Source organism: Mirounga leonina, unplaced genomic scaffold (assembly GCF_011800145.1).
Source record: "Mirounga leonina isolate KUSES-001 unplaced genomic scaffold, KU_Mleo_1.0 Mir_126, whole genome shotgun sequence".
Taxonomy (NCBI): domain Eukaryota; kingdom Metazoa; phylum Chordata; class Mammalia; order Carnivora; family Phocidae; genus Mirounga; species Mirounga leonina.
Window position 1 is genome coordinate 27,386,452 of NW_023270314.1, and position 12,211 is coordinate 27,398,662.

Below are 12,211 nucleotides of genomic sequence, written 5' to 3' on the forward strand. Positions count from 1 at the left end.
TATACACTTGTGGAAATCTTTTAAAAAGAGCTGGAAGATGTCTCTTATCATTTTGGCTTTTTAGGTAACAGTATTTGTCCCTATTCTGGGAACTTCTCCTCCATTTTTTTTAAAGATTTTATTTATTATTATTATTATTTTTTAAGTAAACTCTATGCCCAATGTGATGCTCAAACTTAGAATTCTGAGATCCAGAGTCACATGCTCTACCGACTGAGCCAGCCAGGTGCCCCTCTGGGAACTTACCGTATTTCTCACCCATAATTATCTTACCTCCAAGTCTGCTGTCTAAACTTCCTCAGCCTCAAAGACTTTCTTTTGAGTGAATATTCATCTAACCTCTATTCTTTGCCCACCCAGGTGGAGATTCACTTTCTATTTATGTATATTCTGCTACGGAATTAAATTTCTGTGGTCGGTAAGTCTAAACTCTCTCTGGTCCTCTCTTGAATTCTAATCATGCCTACATCTCTAGAGATAAAAGTTAAATGCCATTAGTTCTTTATTTTCCCCCTCCCCTTTTATTTTTTCTATAATGCCTACAGCCCAGGTTTATATGCTAAATAGATGGTCTTCTGTCTGGCGTCTGACTTCAGTAACTTCATAACTTTACTGTTTCTCCCCTTATTTGGGGAAGATAATAGTAATAATTGTAATAGCATAGTATAATGGTATGGTATTGATTAAATCAGCATAGTCTGTGATGGTTTATAAAGCATTTGACAAAAATTCTGTAACCCTTTAACCCTTTAAAAGTGCATAAAACAGGTATTATTCCTGCTTTTCAGTTAATTATCAAAGTTGAAGAATTTCAGACTTTTTGATTCCTGATTCCATAGTGGTTGGTTTTTTGGTTGGTTTTTTGGTTGTATGTTTGTTTGTTTCACTGTACCATACTACTTTCCTCTAAATGTTATAATTGAAGTGTCAAAATACATGAAGTAAAAAGAGGCAGAACTGAAGGAATGGAATAGACAAATACCATGGTTGGTGATTTTAATACTCTTCTTTCAGTAATTGACTAAAATCACCAGACAAAAAATTACTAAGGATGTAGATTTGTACAACACAATTAACCAATTTGACCTAATTGACATTAGAGAACACTATGCCAGCAGCTGAAGAATATATATAATCTTCAAGTATACATGGAACATGAATTAAGACAGACCATATGCTAGGCCATAAAATAAGTCTCAGTAAATTTTATTTTATTTTATTTATTTTTTTAATTTTTTAAAAATATTTTATTTATTTGACAGAGAGAGACAAGCGAGAGAGGGAACACAAGTAGGGGGAGTGGGAGAGGGAGAAGCAGGCTTCCCGCCGAGCAGGGAGCCCGATGTGAGGCTCAATCCCAGGACCCTGAGATCATGACCTGAGCTGAGGGCAGATGCTTAATGACTGAGCCACCCAGGCGCCCCAAGTCTCAGTAAATTTTAAAATTTTGAACTCTTACAAGATATGTTCTCTGACCATAATGGAATTAAGTTAAAAATAATGAGATATCTAGAAAACATTTGCAAGTTAAACTCTTCTAAATGACCCATGGATCAAACAAGAAATCACAGGGGTAATTAGAAAATATTTAATTGAATGATGCTGAAAACCCAACACACCAAAACTTGTGGGATGCAGCTAAAGCCTGCTTAGAGGGAAATTTATAGCTTTAAATGTTTATATTAGAAAAGAAGAAAGCTTTAAAATCAATGATAATAAGTTTTTAAGATCCGGAGCAAGAAGAGCAAAGTAACCCAAAGTAAGTTAAAGAAATAACCAAAAAAAAGTAAAAAGTTAATGAAATATCATAGACCTGTACCCCTGTAACAAATAATACATTATATGTTAGTTAATTGAATTTAAATTTTTAAAAAATAAATTAATAAAAAAAAGAATGAAATAGGCATTAGACAATGGAGAAAATTGATAAAGCCAAAAGCTGGCTCTTTTTAAGGTTTAATTAAAACTGTTAAACCCCTAGGAAAAAAAAAGAGAAAACAAATGATCAATGTCAGGGAGAAAAAGGGACTCTTATTATAGATCCTGTAGATGTTGAAAGGATAATGACAATATTATGAATAATTTAATAGTAGTAGATTCAACAACTTAGATGAAATAGACAAATTCCTTAAAGGACTTAATTGAAACTCCATTAGAGATAATTATTTTTGACTTTTGAATCTTTGGCATGGAGATCTCTCTCTCTCTGTTGTCTATGGAATCCTTGTCTTCCTACGTCCCTATTTCCTATATCCTAGATGTTGATGTTTCCAAAAACTATCCTAGAGCTCTCCCTGCTCTTATTTACCTCAAAGTATGCTTTTTCTATTTGTAATAACACTTTCTTGCTCTAGAAGAAAAACCTAGCCATTTATTGATCCTTTAAGGACCCATAAATTCCATCAAGAAGGATGAAGGATTCCCTTTTCTTCCCCAACTCTCTTGTGCTCCTAGCATAGAGAAAGGGATTTATAGGTGAGCCAGGGTTGAATCCTAAAGGCTGACCTGGATTATCTGTTTTCTCTTAGTCACCGTGGTTCTGGGATATCCGACAGTGCTGGCGTAGCTATCCATATCAGGTACGGTCTGAGCCCTTTCAAGACAGGGGCCTTATGTATGTGTGGAAGGTACGGTAGGCAGGGCAGTCTTAGGGCAGATGGCACGTTTTCTTGGTATTCTTGAGGGATTAGGGGCTGAGTCTCTTTGAGTCATATATTCAGGGTATCTATTTCTGGGGCCCCTGTAACAGTGAAATCCAGCCATCTTTTTTGTTCCAGATTCCCTATTATATTCACCCTAATTGGGTGGAAAGAAAAGCAGCTTCCTGGTACTTAATGAGACTCTTTCTGGTTCAGGTGTTCAGGTGTCCTTTTTGAATCAAGGGTAACTTGGAGTCCCTTAAAAGCATCTTGGTTCTAATCTATACTAGAAAAATATCAGGGGACTGCTAACAGGGTAGAAGAAGAGAAGACCTGAGTGTCTTAAATCCCCTGAAAAGCACTAATTGTCCAGAATTCTAGACACACTGATTTGATTGTGCTATCATATGTGATAACCTTATCTGACCTCTAAAGGTACCAGCTGAAAATGTGTATGTGGAGGGGCAGAGGGAAGAGGCTTAATTCTCCACACCAATCCACAGTCTGTTAGCTATTACAGATCTTGGAAGATGATGGGGAGAAAGGATATCTAATAATTTGGGGTATTGGTCCTCTGAGACAGAGAAAGTTGCAGAGATGGAATGAATTTTTGACTAGCTGGTATTCTAACTACTCCTTTCCTCTCTTCCAGCCTCTCACAAGTGGCCTTTATTACTATTATATCATGGAATTGGCCTTCTATTGGTCTCTTATGTTTTCTCAGTTTACAGACATTAAACGAAAGGTAAGGACACTGGCTCCCCTCCACTCTAATTGATTGCACCCTCCTCCTTTCTAGCAGCCACCATTACTGCTATTGTGGGTTCTCTGCCCTGCCTGGGACCACAGAAGAAGGAGAAAGTAGGTTGGATGAGACTGTTAGCTCTTGGTAATGTTCTCAGAAATGAGACTTGACTAATGATGAATTAAGTATATTTGAGGCATTCAGGGCAGCCCAGGATAAGAACGGTTAACCAGCTAAAAAGCATACCCTTTTCCTTAGTTTTCTCTAAGGCTCTTACATATATAAAGCTCTGGAAATTAGTCAGAACTTAGGGATAGCAAGGCCTCATCTAGGAAAAGGACTGCTTTCAAAAAAGCAGGATCTGGCTTTTGTTTTGCATTGGAGATCCTTGTTCTCGCTCTGTTCTCCATTCTTGGTAACTCCACCTACTCAAAGAATGTCAAATGGAAAGGGTTTTAGATGACTTATTTTACTGTTTTCTTGCTATTGTTTAGGAAACAAAGATTCAGAGAAGTGAGAGTTGACTCGCCCACATAGTGACAAAGTTGGAAATGACTTAAGTTTTTTATAAGCAGAAAGAAAGGGCAGAATCTTCACTTTTTATTGGTATGCATCTGTAACAATGTGGTTCCAGCAGCTCTAACTTTAATCTGTCACTAACTCATGATTATCTTTGGTGAGGAAAATCAGGGTTAGCATTTATGGGAATCAATTGACACTAATCTGGGTTATTAGTTGTTGTATAATCTAGAAGCCCAATCCTCAGTTCAGATGCCTTTCACTCTCCGATGGTCAGGAGACACAGGTCCCCTTATTAAAAATTTATTTTTAAACACAACACATATAAAAAGGTTTGTAATATATATGTGGGTTTTAAAACATACTAGAACGTGTACTTGTGAACCCATCCCCAGCTCAAGAACTATAACCTACCATTGTATCTATGTGGAGAGCACAGACTTCTCATCCTTGTTTCTCTGACCCAAATTCACCTGCCTTCTCCCATCCTCTGTCCCTCAGTGGGCTGAGAAGTATTTATTAGACATGTCTGATAATAGGTATTTAAAGATTTCTCTGAGTTTAACTTTGGCATTTGAACCCAAGAGGAAAATAGAGCTTTAAATCTGAAAGCAGAAGGTGCTTACAGTTTAGATAGATTATTTAGCATTTCTCTGAAACTTTTTAGAAGAGTTTAGCTTCACCCCTCCACAAACCTCTCCTGTTAGGTCCCTTTGGTTGAAATTTCCTTCATCAGAACAGTCTTAGAATATCAAAGGTACCGCTTTTGGTGTGATTACCACCTGGGAAATTATTTCCAAGTGTCAGGTCAGCATACATGGTCAACATATTCTGCAACGTCCAAACAAAATTGTTATTTTCTGTGCTTTGAGCTATATTAACATAGATTATGGGTCAGTTACTGGTATAGAGTTTTGGGTCAAATGCTAGGGTGCTCCATAAGGGAGAGTTTAAAACAAAATAGAACCTCTATGTCTTTGCCTTTACCCGCCCCTTCTATTTCTATTCCATCCTAGGACTTCCTGATCATGTTTGTGCATCACTTGGCCACCATTGGGCTTATCACCTTCTCCTACATCAACAACATGGTTCGGGTGGGAACTCTGGTCATGTGTTTACATGATGCCTCAGACTTCTTGCTGGAGGTAAGGACCGCCGCCCCCTCCATCCTCTCTTTCCTCATTATTCCTCTTTCTTTCCTTTTCTTCCTCTCTGAGAATTGGCTTTATCCCCAGCTCAATTCTTTTTCTTCCCCCACCCCCCAATTCAGTTCTTCTCTTCCATTCTCCAGGCAGCCAAACTGGCCAATTATGCCAAATACCAGCGTCTCTGTGACACCCTTTTTGTGATCTTCAGTGCAGTTTTTGTGGTCACTCGTCTAGGAATCTACCCATTCTGGTAAGTGTTAGGGCCATGGAGCAGTGGTCAGTATGTAGCTAATGATACCTTTTGCCAATTCAGGGAACAGGCCACCAAAAAACCCTGTTGCCCTGCCTTATCCTGGGCCTAACCTGACCCCTTATGGACTCTCACGGGACCTTACTTCCCTCGCACAGTATTTTTAGGAAGATGTGATCCAGACTGAGAACATCCAACTCACTTGCCTGTGGCTTTCCAGACTCCCCTCTGAGGAACAAGCCCTCCTTTGATGCCTAAGTAATTCCTTTGCCTTCTTTTGCGCTGATTGCAAAACTCTCAGGCTCTTCTTATTTTCCTGCTCTTATACCCTCCCCCACCATAACCAACACACACACCACTCACACTTCTACACTCACTGCTTTCTGTACAAAGCCAATGACTGTAGGTTGGAGATTCTCCTTAGTCTGAGGGAATCAACTACGAACTGTCCTATCTGTGCCTAAGAATCTGAGTAATGACTAGGATTATGATTAAAATTGCTGCCCCGGTTTTGTGAAACTCTTCATATTTGAAACGATTAATGATAGGACTTAATCCATCAGTTTCTGAGATTTACATATCTTTCCCTGCCTTTTAAGATAGAAAACTTCATAGGCCCCCTTTCTTTATCTTTTCTCACTGTGGATGAATATCCCTGGCATTTCAACTGTTAGAATGTATAGAGAGAAAACATACTGGGTTCTGCTTCCTAGGGAACTGAGCTTTATTCCTATCTACCTAGCTTTGACTCTAGAATCTCACCCCTTGCCTCTTCTTCTAGGATTCTGAACACGACTTTCTTTGAGAGTTGGGAGATGATCGGGCCTTATCCCTCCTGGTGGCTCTTCAATGGCCTTCTCCTGATCCTGCAGGTTCTACATGTCATCTGGTCCTACCTAATTGTGCGAATTGCTTTCAAAGCTTTGATCCGAGGAAAGGTGAGGAGGAAAGATGGCTTCTTTCTTTGGGGCTGGGTAGCAAGATAGATATTACTCCGTAGACCTTCTCTAGTTTAGTGAGCCACAGCTGCTCAAGCACACCCAGCAGAAAGCTTAGGACTCCAGAGTTTTCACCTTTTCTCTAAGTGTTGAGCCTGTTAAGACATGACTTAGAGGGGTACCTTGCTGGCTTAGTCAGTAGAGCATGTGACTCTTGATCTCTGGGTTGTGAGTTGGGGCCCCACGTTGGGTGTAGAGATTACTAAAAAAAAAAAAAGAAAGAAAGACATAGATGCAGGAGGAAGGATCTGCCTTCCTCCTGTCCCTTAGGAATGACTGTTAAATAATGAACAGTATTACATTTCGAGATGACCTCACCCATTTCCTACCCCTTACCTACCTACTTCAGTGCATTTCATATTTTTGTTTTTTAGCACAGAAAAACTCTAAACTGGGAACTGTATAAAAGCAGCCATGTTTGATTGCCTAAGAATGGCATGGTAGTTCGCAAGCCACCCCAAGATGATTACACTGTGATGTTCAAGATATGGGGCTAAGTACTGGCCTCATCCCACTGTTGAATGAGGTGGTGATCCTAAATGAGATAGGTATTTAGGGTTTCAAATACCCACCTTACTCTGAGAGCCCAAAAATACAAAGAAGGGGGTCATTTAATGATCAAACTCATAGCTGAAGTGTGCAAATTCTGAATCAGTCAGGTGGGGATTTGCCCGTGGGCTAGGGATTCAGCCTTCAGCAATACAGAGCACTGGGGGGTGGGGGTGGGGGGGTGGGGCTCTCTGCCAGAGGAGACACTGAGTCTAGGAGAGAGGAATGGAATGCAACCCAGGCATATATGATCTGTTATGTCCCTGTTCCTTATGGCTGCAACTGGTTTTAGAACTTGCTCAGCGTGCCTGTGCATCCTGCTGTAGCTTCTGGGCTACTGGACATCTTTCTTCTCCCCTGCTTTTCTTTCCTGACCAGGTGACCTATCCAGGAAGGATTAGACCCAGATTCTGTACCCTCCACTCTTTTCTCACCTCCTTCCTTTTTTCTATGCCTGGTGGGAGTTGGACAGTTTCATCTCTTGCATGTAAGTGTATCTGTGCTTCTAGCGTTCAGTAAAGCATGTCTGTCTGAATGTGTCTCTCTTCCTTCCTGCTTTCCTTCCTGTTCCCCGTGTTGCCTCCCAGCATGCCTCTCTCCTGACCCTGTGGGGCCATTGTTGACTGGAGCTCAAGTTGCCAGATTCTTGTTCGTAAATGGAGGCAAGAGTTGAGTCTACTCTTTATATTTTCCCCTTTTTGAGCCTCCCTTTACCTCAAATCTAGATAGACTCTGCCCTCTGGTAGAAACTTCCTAAAGGTCAGGTAATCACTTGCTTGGGTTCAGAGGTCAGCAGCTGCAATAAACCAGTCTTAGAGCTAACCAAAGCAAGTGCCCCACGCCTTGGCAACAGCCTTTGTAGCTCTGTTCCTTTCTCACCCCCCTCTCTCCTTTACTTTTTCTTTTCTTTTTTTTTAAAGATTTTATTTATTTATTTGACAGAGAGAGACACAGCGAGACAACGAGAGAGGGAACACAAGCAGGGGGAGCAGGAGAGGGAAAAGCAGGCTTCCCACCGAGCAGGGAGCCCGATGTGGGGCTCAATCCCAGGACTCTGGGATCATGACCCGAGCCGAAGGCAGACGCTTAACGACTGAGCCACCCAGGCACCCCTACTTTTTCTTTTTCTAACAAAACACATTGAGGGGCACCTGGCTGGCTCAGTCCGTAGAACAGGCAACTCTTAATCTCAGAGTCGTGAATTCAAGCCCCACACTGGGTGCAGAGCTTACTTAACAAAACAAAAAACCCCACATCGATTATCCTTCAGTTCTGGAGGTCAGAAGTCTGGCAGGTCTCACTGGGTTTCTCTTCTTTACTTTTTATGGTCTGCGGTAGAGAACTGGAAATACTTTGGTGTCATAGGACTGAGTCCAGGAAGAGCAGAATGACTGAAAAAGGCCTAGTTCTGGATCAGCTCTGGGGATAAACCAAAGTCAGGATGACCAATATGAGTAACTCCAGGGGCCGCCACCACCAGAACATAGAAGCAATGATGACAGCCACCTGTGTTGTTTGTACTGGTCTTTTCTAGTGTTTGAGGTGGGAGAGGAGAGAGAGCGTCTGGAGTTTCCCTCAGGCCTACACCCGGACTCAGTGAATGACTTCAGCTCTCTCAGGCCGGTCCTGAGAGACACACCCTTACCAGCACAGCTTCTTGTTCCATAGGGAGCAAAGATGACGAGAGAGACATCGAGAAAGAGGCAAAGGGTAATCCCAGCCGTAGCCATGGCCCAGATAGTATTTTGAGTCAGGTGCTGCCAGAAAGTCGGCCACAGTGGGAGCAGTGCCCAGGCACGGGCTCTGTGGGCCCAAGTCTGTCTTCCAATAGCAGACAAGTTCTTTCCTCACCTTTCCCACCTTTGGCCCCATCCCACCCAGGTGTCTAAGGATGACCGCAGTGACGTGGAAAGCAGCTCAGAGGAGGAAGACGTGACCACCAACCCCAAGAGCGCCTGCGGCAGTGGCCCCAGCAATGGCGCCAACCGGGTGAACGGTCACCCGGGGAGAAGCTACTGGGCTGAGGAGTGAGGCGGTCGGTGCGGGGCCACGGCACACATGGACTCATAGGGCCACTGGCAGCCTCCTCCTCTTGGGCCGCCCCGCATCCACACGCTTGTGACTGGGGGGTCTGCAGGGCACTGAGGAGAATCAAAGAAGCAAATATTTTCACTTTTTTTAAAAAAAACTCTGCCATTTTGTATTTAATAGCCTCCAGGTTCTTTCAGTAATGTTATTTGCTTCTGTGTGTGTGTGTGTGTGCGCGCGTGTGCATATGCGTTTGTGCATGTGCATGGGTTTCGTTTCCTGAGTTGGGGCACAATTCTAGACTGGGGCCCCTAGGCCTTGTGTCCCTTTTGAACCCACCTCAACCCCAGATTTGGCTGCGCCTTGAATAATGCTGGCTCTGGACTGTCCCCTCCCTCGTGGTCCATGGCTCCCGAAGCTCAGGCCATCCGAACAGAACAGTAAAGTTCAGCTCCAGGTTTCTGCACTGTTCCTCCTCGGAGCTGGAATATTTCACATGAAGTTGTACAGAAACAGACAACCATGGAAGGGATGACCAAGATTTCTGTGGCCCCTAGCTAGATTCCCTTTCTGCCACCTGGTGATTACAGGGACAGCTGCTGATTCCCTGCTCTTTACTAAATGGTACGCAGGGAGTTGGGGGGGGGCGGTGGCAGAGGGTGTGCTGAGGGCCAGAGGAGGACAACAGCCACTGGGTGAACCGTTGACGGTTTATACTATTGTTTACTCTTCTGTGATTAAAAGTGCTTCCACCCTTCTCTGCCATCTCAGCCTCTTTAGTGACTCTATCCCCAATTCCCTGAATCCATAAGCTAAGTAAGAAAATTTTCAGGTCTGATTCTAAAGGTTCTTAGACACTCAATTTTTCCTTTCTGTGCATGCTGGGAAGAGAGTGCCTACACTCTATGGCTTTATGTGTTAAGAAAACAAACATGCACAGTGGTCACAAAAAATACTGGGCAGATAAAAGTACGGATATCACTAAACCAACAAAGGATTTGGTTGAAGACACTTTTAGTGAGATACCTGTATTTCCCACACAGAGACTACCAGCTAACACTTAAAAGATTGTGATAAATGAGTCTGAGATGTTTTCTCTTTTAGTTCTGTTTTCTTTTAGCCATGGAAAACAGTCTTCCTAATCTAGACTTTTCTGTAGTTTAGGTCTTGGCAAAATTACCAATGGTAGTATTCATCTCAGGATAGTTTTCCATTTAGTGAATATTCAGATTATCAAAATATTTCCAGATGTTCTTATGTACATTAAGGCTTATGAAATGCTTCATTGTCAGGGAGATGGATGAAAATTGAAGAAAAAGGTTACTGTTCTAAGAAACAGGTACTCACTTGGTGTTCATTGACCTTATTGGGATATAGACCCTGCTAAAATTACCTTACTGAGCGGCTGGCCTTTTTTTTTTTTTTTTTTTTTTTTAAGAGCATGCACAAGTGGGGTTAGGAGCAGAGGGAAAGAGAATCTCAAGCAGGCTCCACCCCTGGATAGACCCAACGTAGGGCTCGGTCCCACAACCCTAAGTTCATGACCTGAGCAGAAATCAAAGAGTCAGATGCTTAACCGGCTGAGCCACCCCGGCACCCCTGAGTGGCTGGCTTTTAAAAAGACTTACCTTGGGGCATGTGAAAATTATTTCTGAAAAATCTTACATAGTTATTTGGTCAGAACTAGCCTGAAGTCTTACATTTAGTTCCTCAACTTGCCATATTGTTGAAAAGACTAGTAATTGTGAAATATGAATGAAATACTTTTTTTTTTTTAAAGATTTTATTATTTGAGAGAGAATGAGATAGAGAGCATGAGACGGGGGAGGGTCAGAGGGAGAAGCAGACTCCCTGCTGAGCAGGGAGCCCGATGTGGGACTCGATCCCGAGACTCCAGGATCATGACCTGAGCTGAAGGCAGTCGCTTAACCGACTGAGCCACCCAGGCGCCCCTGAATGAAATACTTTTAAAAGGTACGGTTTTAGGGGCACCTGGGTGGCTCAGTCGGTTAAGCGGCTGCCTTCGGCTCGGGTCATGATCCCAGGGTCCTGGGATCGAGCCCCATGTCGGGCTCCCTGCTCGATGGAGAGTCTGCTTCTCCCTCTCCCTCTGCCTGCCTCTCTGCCTACTTGTGCTCTCTCTCTATCTCTCTGTCAAATAAATAAATAAAATCTTTAAAAAAAAAAAAAAGATACGGTTTTAAGCCTTTTGAAATCTGAACAACTACTCTGTAAATCTAGGGCTAGTTGTCCCGGTTAATCTGACAGAAGATGCAACTGAATGGTATAATAGTAAAAATAATAATAGATAACACCTAGCTCTTCATTACATGCCAGGCACTATATGAAGCACTTCACATATGATCAAAATGAAGCAAAAAGAAGTTAACTTGCCTAAGGTCAAACAGCTAATAAAGAATCAAACCCAGTGTCGTTTTTTGTTTTTGTTTTTGTTTTTGGAGGGGGTGAGAGAGAACCTCAAGCAGGCTCCATGCCCAGCATGGGGCTCAATCCCACTACCCCGAGATCACGACCCAAGCCGAAACCCAAGAGTCAGATGTTCAACCGACTGCACTATCCAGGTGCCCCAAGCACTCGACTTTTGATCTCAGCTCAGGTCTTGATCTCAGGGTCATGAGTTCAAGCCCTGTGCTGGGCTCCACACTGGGTGTGGAGCCTACTTAAAAAAAAAAGAATGTCATGTAGAGCTGACATACATCACTTCCACTGTGTTCTACTGATCAAAGTAAGTCACAGGGACCACCTAGATTCAAGAGGGTGGTGAGAGAGACGACTACCTCGATGAAGAGTAGCAAGGCTCACTGCAGAAGAGCATGTGCAATGGGACATACAGTTACATTCATCTTTGAAAAGTTCTAACTGCCACATTGAGGAAACTGAGTCTTAGAAACTGCTTGAAAAACAAACATAGGGGCACTTGGAGTGGCTCAGTCAGTTAAGCATCTGCCTTTGGCTGGGGTTATGATCTCAGGGTCCTGGAATTGAGCCCTGCTTTGGGCTCCCTGCTCAATGGGGGGGGGTCTACTTCCCCTCTCCCTCTGCCCCTCCCCTCCCCCTGCTCGTGCTCTCTCTCAAGTAAATAAATAAAATCTTACACACACACACACACACACACCAGGGCACCTAGCTGGCTCCGTCAATAGAACATGCAACTCTTGATCTCAGGGTCATGAGTTCAAGCCCCACACTGGGTGTAGAGATTACTTTTTTTTTTTAAGATTTTATTTATTTATTTGACAGAGAGAGACACAGCGAGAGAGGGAACACAAGCAGGGGGAGTGGGAGAGGGAGAAGCAGGCTTCCCGCGGAGGAGG

General features: G+C 42.9%; 1 protein-coding gene across 2 annotated transcripts in view; it reads left to right on the plus strand.

Moving 5' to 3' along the window:
- Positions 1 to 9,639, plus strand: part of CERS5 (ceramide synthase 5) — a 29,396-nt gene extending 19,757 nt beyond the window's left edge. The window contains exons 4-11 of one of the 2 annotated variants that reach the window (XM_035002693.1): positions 361 to 418; positions 2,529 to 2,579; positions 3,292 to 3,384; positions 4,920 to 5,048; positions 5,195 to 5,301; positions 6,083 to 6,239; positions 7,227 to 7,335; positions 8,730 to 9,639. In XM_035002693.1, coding sequence (XP_034858584.1) covers positions 361 to 418; positions 2,529 to 2,579; positions 3,292 to 3,384; positions 4,920 to 5,048; positions 5,195 to 5,301; positions 6,083 to 6,239; positions 7,227 to 7,335; positions 8,730 to 8,737 — 712 coding nt within the window. In that variant the 3' untranslated portion in view covers positions 8,738 to 9,639. The remainder of the gene's footprint in view (positions 1 to 360; positions 419 to 2,528; positions 2,580 to 3,291; positions 3,385 to 4,919; positions 5,049 to 5,194; positions 5,302 to 6,082; positions 6,240 to 7,226; positions 7,336 to 8,729) is intronic. The other variant, XM_035002692.1, reaches the window with a different exon arrangement.
- The last annotated feature ends 2,572 nt before the right edge of the window (positions 9,640 to 12,211 follow it).